Raw genomic sequence first — 16925 nt, 5'->3', positions numbered from 1 at the left:
GACTTCGGCCTACATGACGCAGGAGCTGGAGGAGTCTTCGAAGGGCCTCACCTGCATCAACACGCACAAGGCACTGTTCATCTACAACAGATGTCCGTTTGGAATTCGGTCGGCTGCAGCGATCTTCCAGAGAAACATGGAGTGCCTACTCAAGTCGGTACCACACACGGTGGTTTTTCAGGACAACATATTGGTCACAGGTCGGGACACCATCGAGCACCTACAAAACCTGGAGGAGGTCCTCCAGCGACTGGATCGCGTAGGGCTGCAGCTGAAGAGGCCGAAATGCGTCTTCATGGCAACAGAAGTGGAGTTTTTGGGGAGAAAGATCGCGGCGGACGGCATTCGGCCCACAGACGCCAAGACAGAGGCTATCAGGAACGCGCCCAGGCCACAGAATATCACGATAGGAATCTGCTCAGAACTTGGGCACATGAGGCATCATCGACGGACGAAAGCGCTCTGATGTCATCCCAGTTCCAGCGGATTTTTCCTAGCCAGCTTCTGCCGAACAGTGTGGGGCCATCCCCTGGCACGATCCATAGTGGGAGTTCGTGCACTGCTCCATCATCGGAGACTTTTACTTCTGCGCTGCCAATTACAGAGATCAGCTCTTTGGTGTAAGTTCTTAGCTTGGTGTTAATGGGGCTAAGCTTGGGCCTGCGTGCTTTGTTGCTCCATAGCCTGTTGAAAGCCTTTTTGCTCATTATAGACTGACTCACACCCGTATCCAGTTCCATGGATACTGTAATTCCGTTCAATTCAACTTTTAACATGATCGGTGGACATTTCGTAGTGAAGGTGTGTATCCCGTACGCTTCTGCCTCCTCGGTTCAAGTTTCTAGTTCAGCCTGATCCACCATGGATCGATCTTCCTCTGCAACGTGGTGGTTTGCAGCTCGTCTGCACATTCGCTGGAGGTGTCCCATTGTTCTGCAGCCTTTGCACGGTGTTTGATGGACCTGATGATCACCTCCACAGCGCCAACAAGGTGTTAACTGCCTCGCTTTAATGATTGATGGCGGACTCTGGGTCGTCTGAGGTCGTGCAGCAACCGACGTGTACGTTCTGCCATATGCATTCCTGCTTGAAAACGATGTTACTTTATGCACAGTACTAGCTGAAACCTCTTTATGCTGCAAAATTTGTTTGGTGTTATCGTTGGTGTACATAAATACCTTGGCTATCGTTATGGCTTTGCTCAGATTCGATATTTCAATAATCAATAGTTTGCGAAGGATAACCTCATGGCCAATGCCAAGCACAAAAAAGTCTCTTAGCATTTGTTCAAGGAATCCATCGAATTCGCAATATCCTGCAAGGCGCCTTAGTTTGGCGACGTAGCTCGTCACTTCCTAGCCCTCCGACCGTTAACACATGTAGAGCCGATACCTCGCCATCAAAATGCTTTCCTTTGGATTTAGGTGCTCCCGGACCAGCATATGCAATTCTTCATAGGATTTGGTTGTTGGTTTCACCGGAGCTAGAAGATTCTTCATGAGGCCATAGGTTGTTGCCCCACATACGGTAAGGAGGATCGCCCTTCGTTTGGCAGCGTTCTCATCCCCTTCCAGCTCGTTGGCCACGAAGTAACGGTCGAGTCTCTCCACAAAGGCCTCCCAATCAGGGGGTTACCTTATGATGATAGATTGAGTAGACTGGGTCTTTACTCGTTGGAGTTCAGAAGGATGAGGGGTGATCTTATAGAAACATTTAAAATAATGAAAGGGATAGACAAGATAGAGGCAGAGAGGTTGTTTCCACTGGTCAGGGAGACTAGAACTAGGGGGCACAGCCTCAAAATACGGGGGAGCCAATTTAAAACCGAGTTGAGAAGGAATTTCTTCTCCCAGAGGGCTGTGAATCTGTGGAATTCTCTGCCCAGGGAAGCAGTTGAGGCTAGCTCATTGAATATATTCAAATCACAGATAGATTTTTAACCAATAAGGGAATTAAGGGTTATGGGGAGCGGGCGGGTAAGTGGAGCTGAGTCCACGGCCAGATCAGCCATGCTCTTGTTGAGTGGCGGAGCAGGCTTGAGGGGCTAGATGGCCTACTCCTGTTCCTAATTCTTATGTTCAATCGCCCCTTCTGAGAATTTATACAGGATACCAATAGTTCTTTGCATTTTCGTGTGGTTGTTCGTTACCTTGTCGCCAATTGTTAAGCTAATAATAAAGGATGAAACTGAGTACTGTATGCAATGAGTAAGTGTGACCTTAGCTCCTTTAATTAAATTCCAGAGTGTTGGTACAGCGTGGGAGGCCTGCTTATATACAGTGCTCCCAAAGGATGCTGGGATCCCTTGGGACTCCAATAGGTAGGCCCTCTGGTGGTGGTGTGATACAGGTTGCCAAGGACTACATACATAACAGTACCTAGACTTCCAAAAGACAATTGACAAAGTCCCACATAAAAAGTTATTAGTCAGACTCAGAGCTGCGGGGATTCAGAGTAAACCCGGAAAATGGAAAATAAACAGGTTGAAGGGTAGAACAATAACAACAACTTGTATTTATATAGCGCCTTTAACATAGTGAAACGTCCCAAGGTGCTTCACAGGAGTATTATGAGATTTTTTAAAAAGAAAGTAACAAGTACCGATTGGAAGAGATGTTAAGATGGTGCAAGTAGAGTGGGATGCCCCAGGGATAATGCCAAGTTGTAAAATTTAGCAGATATCAAATTGGGAGAGGCAGTGAAATTGGAAGAAGCAACTCAGAAATAGGAAAGTGAATTGGACAAAATAGGTATGTGGACAGATCAATAGCAGATGAAATTTAATAGACAAGTGCAAAGCACAGCATGGAGGATGGAAAAATAAGCAATTGCATAGTGTTGAAATAGCTGAGATGAAGTGGAAAGAGACCAAGGAGTCTTAAGTAGACTCAATTCTCAACATGTCCAACCAATCCACTGCAGCAATCAACAAAGCAAATAGGAAGTTAATCTACATGGCCGAAGCAGCAGAATATAAGTCAGAGGAAGTGGTGATTGAACTGTACAGTGCTCTGGTCAGACTACATCTTGAGTACTGCATCCAATTCTGGTCACCGAAACACAATGCAGCATTCAAGCGCTGAAAGCAGTACAACCACAAGCTGATCCCTAGTGTCCGAGGTCTGCGTAATTAGGTAAGACTGGAGAAACTTGGGTTCTTCAACATGGAAAGGAAGTGTCTGAGAAATGATCTTAAAGACATATATATGTTATTAAATGGTATGGAAAAGATAAATCTGGAATATAACTTTGAATTAATTGAGTCGGACAAGGAGGACACAGGTTCAAACAAGTAACTCTGAAGACTGATGTGGGAAGTTTTTCTTACCACAGAGTGGTCAATACTTGGAATGGATTCCTGGGTAGAGTGGTCGCAGCAAAAACCCTAAATGCAATTAAGACACAATTGACTGCTACATTGTGAGATTGTAGGATGCTTCTGCATTGGTGAACTAGTATGGAGTGATTTACCTTATCTATATTTATCTTGTGATATTTGGGGGGGGGGGAATTCTCAAACAAAACTTTCATTCAGACTTTACTGGAATAGATTTATGATCCATACAGACCAGAAAATCCCAATCTCGGTCCAGTTTGTGCTGAGACTGTTGATTGTCAGTCAGGGTGCTACAATTGCCCTCAGTACTCTGGGGTAAGGATGTCAGCCATAGCTCAGTGGGCAGCATCCTCGCCTTTGTGTCACAAGGTTATGGGTTCAAGTCCCACTCCAGAGACTCGAGCACAAAAATCATAGCTGACATTCCAGTGCAGTGAGGGAGTGATGCAATGTCGGAGGTACCTTTCGGATGAGAAGTTAAACCGAGGCCCTTTCTGCCCGCTTAGGTGGATGTAAAAGATCCTATGGCACTATTTTGAATTCGAGCAAGGAAGTTATCCCCGGTATCTTAGCCAATATTTATCCCTTAATCAACATCAAAAATCAGATTATCTGGTCATTATCACATTGCTGTTTGTGGGAGCTTGCTGTGCACAAATTGACTGCCACATTTTCTACATTACAAGAGTGACTGCACTTCAAAAAGTACTTAATTAGCTGTAAAGCACTTTCGGAAGTCCAGTGGTGAAAGGCACTATATAAATGGAAGTTTTTTTTCTTTTTATGGGAGAAAAAATTACCTATCTCTGATCACTATAGTGTCTGCTTTTAAAAAGCGCACATAGGAAGAATTGGGCTCAGCTGTCAAGACTGATTGTCTCAGCTGACTCATGAAGAATGGGAACTTAAATGAGTTACCAGAGGATGACTCCAAATTTTGAGTAAAATCTGGAGTCTTCAGGAGATAAAATGGGGTGGGGAGGAGGAGCAGAATGTTTTTTGTCCAATATTAAGCAAACATCAAGTCGTATATACAAAAGAAAAAGATAATCCTGGTATGTAATTGCATGTAAGGTAACAGACTAGTTTGAATGGTGGTCTGTACTGTGAATTACCCAGGAAGTGAACTTCTTTCTCTGAAAGTAACGGTTTCTGGGCTGCATGAAGAGTGCTGAACCTCAACCTAAGTTTGTCCAGAGATCATACTGAACCCGCCATTGTGTTTAAAAATTGCTTCAGTGTCCTCTTTTTTTTCCCACCCCTTACAGAGATGTAATAAAAAGAATTGACCAATCGGAATTTGAGGGATTTGAATACATTAACCCTTTGCTGATGTCATCAGAGGAATCCGTATGAGCAAGCGACATTTGAAAGGTGGGACTATTTTGCCTCGTTTGTCAAAGGTTGGCTTCAGTGAGCTTAGGACTCAACTTTGACTCTCTCGAGTTGGTGACTTTTTCCTAACCTACCTGCATGCAAGGTTGTGGATCTGGTGCAAGTTTTCCAAGAGTACTGCAAACCATGGCGACTGCTGCTGAGCAACATAAATGAAGGTTATTTCAGTGGTAGTGTTCCACAAACAGCCACAGTTTTTCCTTATTTACTGGACATTGATTCAACTGGCATTTTGTTAGTGAAGGGAAGACTGCCTGATCCGTGCCTGCTTCCATGAAAGAATACTCCTTTCATTCCCTCGAAACAAAGAATTATATGATGGCTTCTATGAAGGAACTTGGAGACGCTGCACTTTTCTCTCTCTTTATAAGTAAATATTCAGAGGTTTGACCTCGAGAGAAAGAATGTACTGTACTATTATTATTTAAGAACAGTAGTATGGGTAACTACACCTTAACCTGTGATTGCCTTTCGACAACTGGCTAATGTGATTTACAAACCACTGGCTCTAACCTATACATAAGCAATAATAAACAAGAATACTGTGCTTTATTGGTCAATAATGTACACTTGGATTAATCTGTAATGTTGTGCAGTACAGAGATCTAATCCAGAAATACTTTATTAGCCAACGAATCATAGCTTCTCGTTGATTGCTGCTATATTATATAATGCCATGGAACAGCTGGACTTTAATGAAGAAAAAAAAAATCAGTGTTTTTATCTTATTGAATATAGTGTGATACAGCTAGATGTGAGTTAACTGTTCATGATTATTCATCCAATTTTCTTTTTTTAAACTGCACTGTAGATTGCAACTAAAACTATACTCCAGTATGTTTTTAGTTATTTGTTAGACTTAGCCAAACGTCACTTGTTGGAACTATTCTTTGTTTAGTTCTGTGATTGGGAGAATGGGATTTGTGGCTTGCAAAGAAATGCAGAATGTAGTAGCATTCATCCTGCTCCCAAAAAAAGTATATTAAACTTGACAAAAGGGGATTGTGTGTGTTAGAAATGGTTACTCTGCTTTATACTGCATTTTAAAAGCTTTAAGTAGTGTAGACCATCTTTTAACACTTAAATCAATGTCGCAACTAATGCCACTTGACGGGCACTTGGAAGGTTAATCTGAACCCCTAATTTCTAGATTTATACCTAACAAACCAGCAAAGGAAAGAGGTTTCATTTTTGTAGCCAGCATCTTGTCCAGAAGCCATAAAATGACAAATTGGATTTATTCCAGCGTCAGTTTATTTTTAAGTTTTCCATCAAAATCTACACAAACCACATTTATATACAGCTTTCTTTTTTGAGATACACCTCTAATCCAGAAATTAGGGTACTCCATATGTGGATTCCAAAGATTCGTTTTAAGACAGTGAAGTGCCTAAATAAGTTCTTTGACCGGGTCAGATACATACTCTATTAAAGATTAATTATAACCAGAATCCAGGATAACAAACTACAGGGATGTAGGAAGGAACAAAGTATCAGGACTGTTGGAAGTGGAATTGCGACAACAATGTATATACCTTATTCGTAATTTATATTTGAAATGGTGCAATCTGCTGCTTTCTAAATGGAGGGGAAAGGTGGCGATCTTTGAATCATATGTGCAAGTGGGCAAAAGATTAGTATTTTAAGGTCTCTGGTTCTCCATTCCCATGCCCCAGAATGACAAGTTCCCATTGTTGTAACTGGTAAATAGCCAGTTAGTTTGAGCATTCTGTACTAACTATGAAACTGTCTAAATAATGAATACACACTGATTTATAAACCTATGTGGAAATTATGAATTTAAAGTCTTTTTTTTTTTATTGAGTTGAAACCTGCTGCCTTGAATTGGTTATAGACTATTTAACCCTTTAACCACGGAGTCCTGGGTGTGAGTAGCTCCCAGACCAGTGCTTATAAAATTCTCTCAATGTTGCTTTTTGTCTGTTAATTAGATACGTTCCTCTCTCACATTTTGCTCAAATTCTTATGAATTATTTATATTCCACTCACAAAATATTGCACAATTAAAGGAATAACTCCAAATGCTGGAAAATTCTACAATGAAACATAAAATGCTGGAAATACGCAGCAGTTCCATCAGCAACTGAAAAGTGAACGACACGGTGCTGTTTTATAAGGGCAAAGGGTCTATATCCAAAATGTTGACCTGCTGTATTTCTGGTTTTCTTCACAATTGTTTAATCAAAAAAAAATATCAGGATGGACAAAAGCCTTGGCTTTATGCCAACTTGAGCACAATTGCTCAAACCTAAATCTAGGTTTCTAGCTGGTGATGGAATTAATGCACACACTTTCACCCACTCCATTTTATTTAAATCAGATGATCCATGGCATTATATATACTGGCTGGTACTGCACAGATCTTAGCCAATCAGATTTTAACCATCTGGTCTGCGACATTACCTAATATTATGCCGGCTGCCAATTTTGGGGGTCTATATACAGATTGATGTGTAAAGCAGTGGTTTCTTTCTGTTGCCAAATACACCGCCATTTGCAAACTCATTCCTCTCCATTTTTGCTATGTAAGTGTGCGTGCGTCATTAAGATTGATTATATCGTGCGATGGGGGGAAAATTTTATATTTTAAGTATTCCATTTTTTAAATTTGAAAATTATGAAGGATGTGATCTAAATATGTGCTAATATAATGTTTCCATGGTCAGGCTAAATGGATGTATGATCTCCAAAGGCAATACTGAAATAAAAGGTGATTGTAATCAGTGTTCGAACAGAGCAAATACTGGGAAGAGTGTTGCATTTATCCTTACTTCTCTTTTTAATGACTATATAAATATAAACAATAACAAACAGAAGCACAGAGCCAGGGATACTTGGACTCCAAATTCTATTTAAAGACAATTTTTCTTAAACAAAATGCTGGAAATGCACAAAAAGTCAAGTCAGCATTTGAAAGAGAGAATCAGATTAATATTTCAGGTAGGACCCTTTATTAGAATGGACGAGCTGTACACGGAATGGTTATCCTCTGTGGTAAAGACCAGTCACAGTAAGGCCATCTCCAGTATGAAAACTTGGGCTAACCAATCAGGAAAATGCTAATAAAATGTACCAAGTATCTGACTGGACCACATATATCCCAGGATTCCTGTCAAATTTGCAGACCAATTGCCCACACACATTCATTTTTTTCCTCCATATGCAATTCACTTGCACTTCTGTGTATTTTCTTTCTATCCAGCTAAGGAAAATCACACCAAAAAGCTACAAATTACATTTTTTGTTACCTCTCAGTTCAAAGAAATCATGGTACAGTGTGGCAGTGCCATAGAATCCGGGGAATGTCACTGGGTACACATTGTGTCTTTGAGTGGCAATGGGACAGCTGTCATCATTTATTTTTTACCCCTTAAAAAAAATCCTAAAAAGGGCACCAGTGCAAACATTGCCTCCATTTCACCCATCCTGCGATCCAATCATTCCTGGGAGAGGAGAGAGAGGAACAAAAAGGCTCCAACAAAAAGTCCAGTGACCAGAAGATAGGTGTGATTATATAACAAAATAGAACAGTCGAGCCTGTACCATGGTCTTGTAGAGGAATTAAAACCTCAGTCATGTGAACTCCACACCCAATTTAAAAAAATATATAAATCTAAGCACAGAAGGGAGGCCATTTTGAACCATTGTGACCATGTTTTTGCTAGCTCCACACCAAAGCTATCTGCTCTACATCAATTTCCCTATATCCTTTAATATTTTATCTAACTCCCTCTTAATGCGATGACTAGGGCATTATAAATGAGGTTTGATTGGTTTGGATATGTTTGGTTGCTTTTTTTTTTAAAAATCCGTAATCGGTCATCATTTAATCATTGGATATTGTCTCTCCTCTTCCCCCGCCCCCCCCCCCCCCCCGGCCCCAAAAACCATATGCGGCATTATTCTCATGTACCTGTTTTTAAATATATATTTCTCTTAAGTACTGATCTGAACTTTTTGGCCAGTATTTGCTGTTCTTAAGCTGTTTCTTGTGCCACTAAAATCTGTGAGCTTCCATTTTGCTACTGATCATTCGCCACAATGAGTAATTGTGTGCAAATTATTCGGGAGATGGGTGGGAATAGAAGGGGGAAGGGCAATAAACATGCAGCCTAGTCGGTCCCAAACTGCTACCAAGTTCTTAGCTTTAATAGCTGTATGCACTTATTTTTTAGCAAATTCTCAATCTGCATCATGTGTACTGAACATTTTGTGTGGAAAATTGCAATGGGAGACTCTGCCTGAGGAAAAATAAATCAGTTTGGTCTGACCTGTTAAAATTTAATACGGTTCTGGTGCAAGTGTACAGTGGTCTAACTTTGATTAGTCCTTAATGAGAAATTAGAGCTAATTTAATGATTGTAAAATAGTGAGATGTTCATTGTAGTTATTTTGTATATGACAGCAGTTGATTTATGGGTGTGAATTGTACTGTTCTTGCCTATTCTCATAAAAAAAAATGCTATTTCAAAAAAAACTTTCTGATGGCATCTGTGCCACTGAAGGCCAATTTTTATTGTGCAGAAATTGGGTGAACTAATCTATAACACTCGTAAGGTACAGGGCTATCCTTGCACATCTGAATTAAACATTTTACTGCAAGTATAACAAAATTAATTCAATATTTAGTGTCTTGCGCTCAGTGCAAGTACAAACCAGGTTTTGTAAGTGTTATTTATGTGCTCTCACATCATTTTGATATTCACGTCAGGTATTGCAACTCCAGGAAAGACTGGCAGAGTTGGATTTGGCTCAGCCTTTCCAAGGGGGAGCAGTCCTTTTCAAAGTGTTTTCTACAACATTTTGTGAATTCTTCAAAAAAATTCCTGGAAGAGCAAAAATAAATAAATGAAATCGCACCCCTGAGCAGCTAAGATGAGCAAGAAGTTGGTTATGTTCCATTTTGTAGAAAAAAAAAAGTTTTTACAAATGTTGAAAATTCTGCTTATACAATCAGATCCATATAACCATATAGCCTGATTCAAATATGAAATTGCTTAAAAAGAACTGCAGATTGGGGGCAGCGGAGTGGAGGAAATCTGAAATGAAAACATAAAATGTTGAAATTAAACTAGTCCATCAGCATCTGAAGATTTTGATGAATGGCTTTTACCCAACACCAAGTAAATTTAGCCGGCTCTGCCCAGTGTGCAGCCTTGTTGGACAAATCACAGACTGGCCTGAGTGTTGAGACTTACCTGTGACCCGTGTTCCTGTCCAGTGAGACCCTTGCAAAATTTACCCTGATGTTCATTCTTTTTCAGATATGAATTGGCCTGTTGTATTAATCCAGCATTTTCTGTTTTTATTCCAAATATAGATTTGTAAAGTATTAAATTACTCTCTGTTCACTTCTATTTTACAAAATTTCTGATTCAGCACTGAAGAGCATTCAGTCCATCCAGGTACTGTATTTATATTTAATACAAAGTCCCAATCCAAGCACTAAATATTGGCCAGTTTTAAGATTCGGGACAATAACATGCCAACTTCCATTCTGAGACAGCTCACAAGCATTGCTTGTTTTGAGTGTCTCTGGTGTTTCCTGTTAAACCACAGTTTTGTGGCTGGGAAATTTGCCAAGGGTTTTCAAGACAGAACAAGGAAAAACAGACTCCAGAGACTCGACAACTTTCTCAAAATGTCTGATTGAGTATCTAGCTATAAGAAAAGCTGACAAGAAGGCATTGACCCAAAAAACCATTCAAGAATCTTTTGGCTAGGGCGAAAGTATACAGAATGCTCTCAAATTACCAGCAGAACCAATAAGCAATGAAGACTGTTCCAGATTTGTCCCTCAGAGAAAGCTATAGAAAGCAACAGCTCATCCGTCATACATAGCTTGGAGTCCAATGCTATAGCCACTTTGTATTAAGCCACTCTTATTCCCAATAGAGCACAGGAGACCAGATCATAGGAATTACAACACAGAAGGGCGGTGCATTGTTAGTTCTTCAACTGAAACTACCTACTCGAATCTCAATTCCCCGCCCATTCTCATATCCTATACATTCTTCTTTTTCAAATACTTGTCCAATTACAAGAGTATGACGTGTCTAAAAGATGCTGTAAACGTCTCCTTCATTGGGACCTCTAGTAATTTTGGAAGATTCACAATTACAGGTTGTACCTCTCCAGTCCGGCACCCTTGGGACCTAACTGGTGCCGGACCAGAGAATTTTCCAGACTACGGGAGGTCATGCCGACTCTAGACTTACCGGGTCCTGATGACAGCGCTTGGGCTCCTGAACGTCTCCAACTGCAAAACTCGGGCCTCGCTCCCTCTCTGCGCCGACCCGACCTCGGAGCAGGGATAAGAGGAGCAGCCAGCCGACCCCCCCGACCTAGGAAGAAACACCGGAGGAGCAGTGGGGATAAGAGCAGCAGCCATCCCAGGACACAGTGCGCCGACCTGACCTAGGAGGAAACAACGGAGGCAGTGGGGATAAAAGGAGCAGCTTTACACCACGCTGAAATTTCGGGCCTTCCTCTCTCGTGGTGCTGGTTTAGTGCTCTTTTTCTGGAGGCAACTGCTGACAACACAGCTGACAATGACTGTGAAGCATTTCTTTGCTCCGTTTTTTTCAATCCTTGGTGCCTCAGTCAGTCGCCTGCCCTTCCCTTCCCTTTCCTTGCCCAGCCCACATACCGCCATGAACAGCGCGGGAACCTCCATGAACAGCGTGGGACACAACACCTCTGCCGGGAATGATGCCGGACCAGAGATGTTTCCAGAGTAGAATCCTGGACTGGAGAGATACAACTCTGTATAAATTTCAAGACAGATATTTTATAGTTGCCCAACTACAGATGGTACTGTAGAAATAAAGCTTAATACTGCAGAAAGCCTAGAGGAGTATAAAAAGTGGAGGAATAAAATTAAAAAGTAAATTCAGAAAGCAAAGAGAGGGCATGAAAAAATATTGGCAAGTAAAATCAAGGAAATGTTTTATACATACGTACAGAGCAAGAGGTTAACCAAGGAAAGAGTAGGGCCTATTAGAGACAAAAAAATGTAACCTTTGTGTGGAGGTGGAAGATGTGGGTATAGTTCTTAATGAATCATAGAATAGTACAGTTTAGAAGGAGGCCATTCGACCCATCGGGTCTGGGCCAGCTCTTTCGAAGAACAATCTGGTTAGTCCCACTCCCTCGCTCTTGTATTAATAATTTAGAAAGGCCTAGATTAACCAAGGACAGTCAGCATAGATTTATTAAGGGAATTTTTGAGGACGTAACAAGGAGGGTCGATGAGGGTAGCGCGTTTGATGTGGTCTGCATGGATTTTAACAAGGCTTTTGACAAGGTCCTACAATGCAGACTGGCCAGAAAAGTTGGATCCAAAATTAGTTCAGTGGCAGGAAGCAAAGGGTAATGGTTAATGGGTGTTTTTGTGACTGGAAGGCCGCTTCCAGTGGGGTTCCGGAGGGCTCAGAACTAGATCCCTTGTTTTTCATGATATATATCAATGATTTAAACTTCAGTGTAGGGGGCATGATTAAGAAGTTTGCAGATAATACAAAAAGTGCCCGTGTGGTTGAAATAAGGAAGAAAGCTGTAGACTGCAGGAAGATATCAATGGACTGTCAGGTGTGCAGAAAAGTGGCAAATGGAATGCAATCTGGAGAAATGTGAAGTAATGCATTTGGGGAGGGCAAACAAGGCAAGGGAATACACAATAAATGGTAGGATATTTGGAGTGCATGTCCACGTATCCCTGAAAGTAGCAGGACAGGTAGTTAAGGTGGTTAAGAAGGTATATGGGATGCATTCCTTTGTAAGCCAAGGCATAGAATATAAGAGCAGGGAAGTTATGCTAGAACTGTATAAAACACTTTTCAGGCCAGCTAGAGTACTGCATATAATTTAAGTCACCACAATACAGGATGGATGTGATCATACTAGATAGGGTACAGAGGAGATTTACAAGGATGTTGCCAGGAACAGAGAATTTTAGCTATTGGGAACAATTGGATAGGCGAGGGTTTTCTTTGGAACACAAGAGGCTGAGGAGAGATTTAATTGTGATAAAATTATGAGGGGCCTAGAGAGGATAGGAAGGACCTATTTCCTGTAGCAGAGGGGTCAATAACCAAGGAGCATAGATTTTAAGTAATTGGTAGAAGGATTAGAGGGGAAATTCGTCCACCCAGAGGGTGGTGGGGGTCTGGAACTCACTGCCTGAAAGGGTGGTAGAGGCAGAAATCCTCATCACATTTCAAAAGTACTTGGATATGCACTTGAAGTGCCGTAACCTACAAGGTTACGGACCAAGAGCAGGAAAGTGGGACTAGGCTGGATAGCTCTTTTTCAGCTAGCAGACATGATGGGCCAAATGGCCTCCTGTGCTGTAAATTTCTGTGATTCTATATGTTTCCCGTTAAAAAGATTCAGAGATCCACCAGACTGACAGCAGGATTTATACCTGGCCCTAGAACTTTGGCTTCAGCCTACTTAAGGTGTTGTGATAGATGTGGCCAAGGTAGTTGACCCCCAACAGCCCACTTTGAACAACATGTTGGGGCTCTTAGGGGGTGAAACTTGGGGTGTTTGTGCCTCCAGTTAGCGACCCGGGCTGTAGGCCGCTTGCAGGGTGAAAATTAAAGGGGAGGTGGGGAATTTTTTTTTTTTTAATTGGCCAACTTACCGCGGCCTCCTTTTCAATGGCGGGGTTCTTACCACGATCTTGCAGCCCGGTACTCTGCTTGTGTATCGGGCTGCTGCCACGGCACCCCACTCCCTGGTGGTCGAGGAATGGACCCATTTCCCGCCCACAGAGTCAGCAGCTTGGCCCTCCCCTTTAATGAAGAGGAGGGCCCTGTCTACACGGCAGCTCTGAGCCCTTTGCGGAATCCTTCCGCCCTGTTCGTGCCCCACTGAGCAAGTGGAGCATGATATATTGTGCTCCATTTGCTCTCGGAGGCGGTAGGCCAAATAAAGGTCACGGGGCAGGAGTTCCGCGCCTGGCACAGGATTTTCCGCCTCACGGCTGTTACCGCCAACAAACGGGGCAGAATGCAATTTTGGCCCATTATAGTATAGTCAGTACTTTTAATGTTTCTAGCCACATAGAACCTTTCAGTTCTACTTTAATCAACAATGCCACAGTTGTCTCCTACATAAATGAGGGGGCACGCAATCCCCAATTTTATGCTTGGCCACCTCAGAAATAGCATAATGATGCAGGGACCAGAATATTAAAGGGCCAGTATCTGGTGACCGTGGAAAAGCCATGTCCTGTCTCAGGATTGGAGGTTGCTGGTTGAATAAATGGCTTTCCTTAATCTTCCAAAGATGGGGAACACCATCAGTCAAACTGTTCATTTTGAAGAATCGTCCAGAATGCTGGACTGAAATGCATTAACACATTAAACAGTTTCTCTCCTGCTAAAGCAAGTTCCCTTTATAATTTATACTTCTCTTAATCCTTAATTGCAGAGAGAAGGCAAGTCTAAACCATGTTTCCAGACTTAGCAATAAATTGCATTGTATAAGTTATGCACACTTTTTAAATAGATTTGGTAAGATCTACAGGTTTCTCGAGGCTCAAGTTGAACTTTTTCTTCAGCTTGAGAGGAACTGCGGGGGCCATAACAAAGAGCTGTTAGAGATGTAAAAAGGAAACACGTGACCCTCTGATTTTTATGGTTATGTACCTTGCATGAGGAGATTAACCGTTCAACGAATGACCCTGATCACCAAAAGGTAAGCAATCCACTTTAATAACCTGTGGTTTATTTAGAAATACTACCTATTCACATATCACAATTCGGTTCATAGAACTCAGTAAACCTATCCAGTAAGTAGCTAGCCATGTGGATTAGGAAGGTCACAGGGCTGATCCCAATATTGAGGTGACTTGGCTCATTTCAGCTAGGGAGACGGTAAGGATGCTATAATGGGTCTCAGCAGCCCTGAGTTAGAGAATCAAAAATCACCCAGGATTCCCACTTGCTAGCCAGGGACCCCTGTTGGGAATATACATGTGTAGATAGGACTAACTTAGCTGTGAGTTCTTGCAGTCAAATAGTCTGCTGACCATCATTCTACAGGCTGAAATATGATTAGTGGGCACAGGTGAAATACTGGAGGGTGTCTGGCACCCAGTGAGGAGTCACTATATTCAAGAGAGGACAGAAAGTAAATAATTTCAGTATATAAATTTAAAAATATTCTGCTAACCAAGCAACTGAGCATACGCTAACACTCAATGTCTAAAGTAAGAGGCATCTTGACCTTATCTGAAGTGATAAAATTATGTTAAACATCTGATTTGGATGGTTATTAATTGGAGAAGACACTAACTTAGCTACTTGTGTTGAATAGTTACGCAGTTCTTATTCAACATTTTAAAATCCAAAGAAACAAATGAAATATCACCACAAATACAGCCTTCACTTGTCAGCTCCCAGGCACTTTATTTACAGTCCCTACTGATTTGTGTCCAAGCTGCATTAACATGGTGCTCCTTTATCCAAGTCATTACCATATCACGTCTTCTGTGCTTTCGGAGAGGCATTTGGCAAGATGGCTATCAACTTCCAACAGGGTGAATCTGGAAAAGAAAACCATTCTCTAATCAGTTCAATGTAGGAAAATTAACTCCAACTCATATACTATGTGCAATATTTCCTACATTACAACAGTAATTTGTAAATTCATGTTCGGGGACTATCACTTGGGTTCATATATCAAACTAGGAATTGGCTTAATTTTATCACAGAAACTCAGCCATGGGACAGAGAAATGACACAAGCATTCCATTTCAGGAAGAAGGAACTAACTCCCAGCTTGCTTCAAGAATGTTACCAGATCATGATCAGATTTTTTTCTGTATTCTAGGCATCAAGAGAAGCACAGAAACGGTGATGTTATACTTCACTTAACAGTAAAGAAAGCTAATAGTTACACTTGGCAAATTTTCATTTTTAATTCCAAACATACTAGGAATTTTTCTATACCCAAGGAGAGGGCCTAATCTTCCTACAGATTACCAGGGAACATCTGGGGTCCATGGCAATGTCTCCCAGCAAGAGTCAGTACCTTTGGGAGACCATGGAAAACCCATACTAAAGTTTGACTGTATCTGAAATGCAAACTGAACATTCTACATCGATCAAGCTGCTCATCTAATGTCCTCTCCTGTAGTTGGAGAGATTGCAGCTGCTATCATTCTCAATTACTTGCACAGTGAAACATGCACAAGGACAGATTGATTGGGGCTCTGTAGCAGTGAATCCTTTCAGCCTCGCTAAAAATTATATCTCTGTCCAGGAGGCAGCCACTCTCAATAATTCATTTCAGCTGGAGCCTATGCTTCACGTTGTAGAAAAGGGTTGAAGCTGCGTCAGTAAAATAAACTATTTTAGAAAGTTGTTAAAAAAAGAAGTTAGCCCTTTATACTTGTAAGGAGATTAAAACAATTTGACTTTCTCCTCGATGGCTGAGATTTTATCTAGTCAGTAGCTGAGTCAAACCGGCTAGGAAGATCCCAGGTATTACCTGTGTGCTGAGTTTCCGAATCTCAGTCAGGTGGCTGTAGGTGCTTCTCATTGTTAGCCAGTGACCCCTGCTGGACAGTGTATGTGTGTATGGACTTTAGCCGCCGACAAGCTCGAACTTAGCTGTGATGTCAACTGACATTGCCACAGCTATGGGCAGCTGGGTGAAGCAGTGAAAGATTTTTGTGGAAGTGTACCCCTTAAAATGAATCCGCCCCTTCAGGAGTGACAAAGAAAATAATGAAAAGCTTAAAAAGTGTTTGTATTGGCCTCTACATGTACAGTATACAATGTATAAATAGAATGTCATAAAATCATAAGACATTTCAACTCAAAAGAATGCCATTCGGCAGAAAATGCCTGTGCTAGTGCTAGATCCCAATCGGAGCTCTACTCTACTCCCATTTCCATGCCCTTTCAATGTATTTAATATTTTTACTCCAGTCCCTTTCAAATGATTGATTAGCTTTATTAACCCTTTGCAGTGAAAATGTCCTTCTAATCCCGCCCCCTTTATGCTTCATGCCTCAATCACTGACCAGTGGAAATTTATTTTATTTACCCTCTCAAATCCTTTAATCCTCTCAAATCCTTTAAAATTTTTTGAACACTATATTAACCCCCTCTGCTCCAGTGAATGCAGCACTAGATTTTAAAAAAATCTAATAAGC

The 16925-nt window shown here is 41.4% G+C and overlaps 2 protein-coding genes across 6 annotated transcripts in view; one reads left to right on the top strand and one right to left on the bottom strand.

Moving 5' to 3' along the window:
• The window catches only part of prkcz (protein kinase C, zeta), a 608260-nt gene extending 602513 nt beyond the window's left edge, over window positions 1–5747 (top strand). For both annotated transcript variants that reach the window (XM_070860461.1, XM_070860462.1), the window contains one exon: window positions 4606–5747. In XM_070860461.1, the coding sequence (XP_070716562.1) occupies window positions 4606–4693 (88 nt within the window). In that variant the 3' untranslated portion in view covers window positions 4694–5747. The remainder of the gene's footprint in view (window positions 1–4605) is intronic.
• An 8724-nt stretch (window positions 5748–14471) lies between these two features.
• The window catches only part of LOC139228929 (uncharacterized), a 157835-nt gene continuing 155381 nt past the window's right edge, over window positions 14472–16925 (bottom strand). For all 4 annotated transcript variants that reach the window (XM_070860459.1, XM_070860458.1, XM_070860460.1 and 1 more), the window contains one exon: window positions 14472–15308. In XM_070860459.1, coding sequence (XP_070716560.1) covers window positions 15236–15308 — 73 coding nt within the window. In that variant the 3' untranslated portion in view covers window positions 14472–15235. The remainder of the gene's footprint in view (window positions 15309–16925) is intronic.

This window comes from Pristiophorus japonicus, chromosome 18 (genome assembly GCF_044704955.1).
Source record: "Pristiophorus japonicus isolate sPriJap1 chromosome 18, sPriJap1.hap1, whole genome shotgun sequence".
Taxonomy (NCBI): Eukaryota; Metazoa; Chordata; class Chondrichthyes; family Pristiophoridae; genus Pristiophorus; species Pristiophorus japonicus.
The sequence above is the reverse complement of the archived record's forward strand: the minus strand, read 5'-3'. Positions and strand labels throughout refer to the sequence as shown.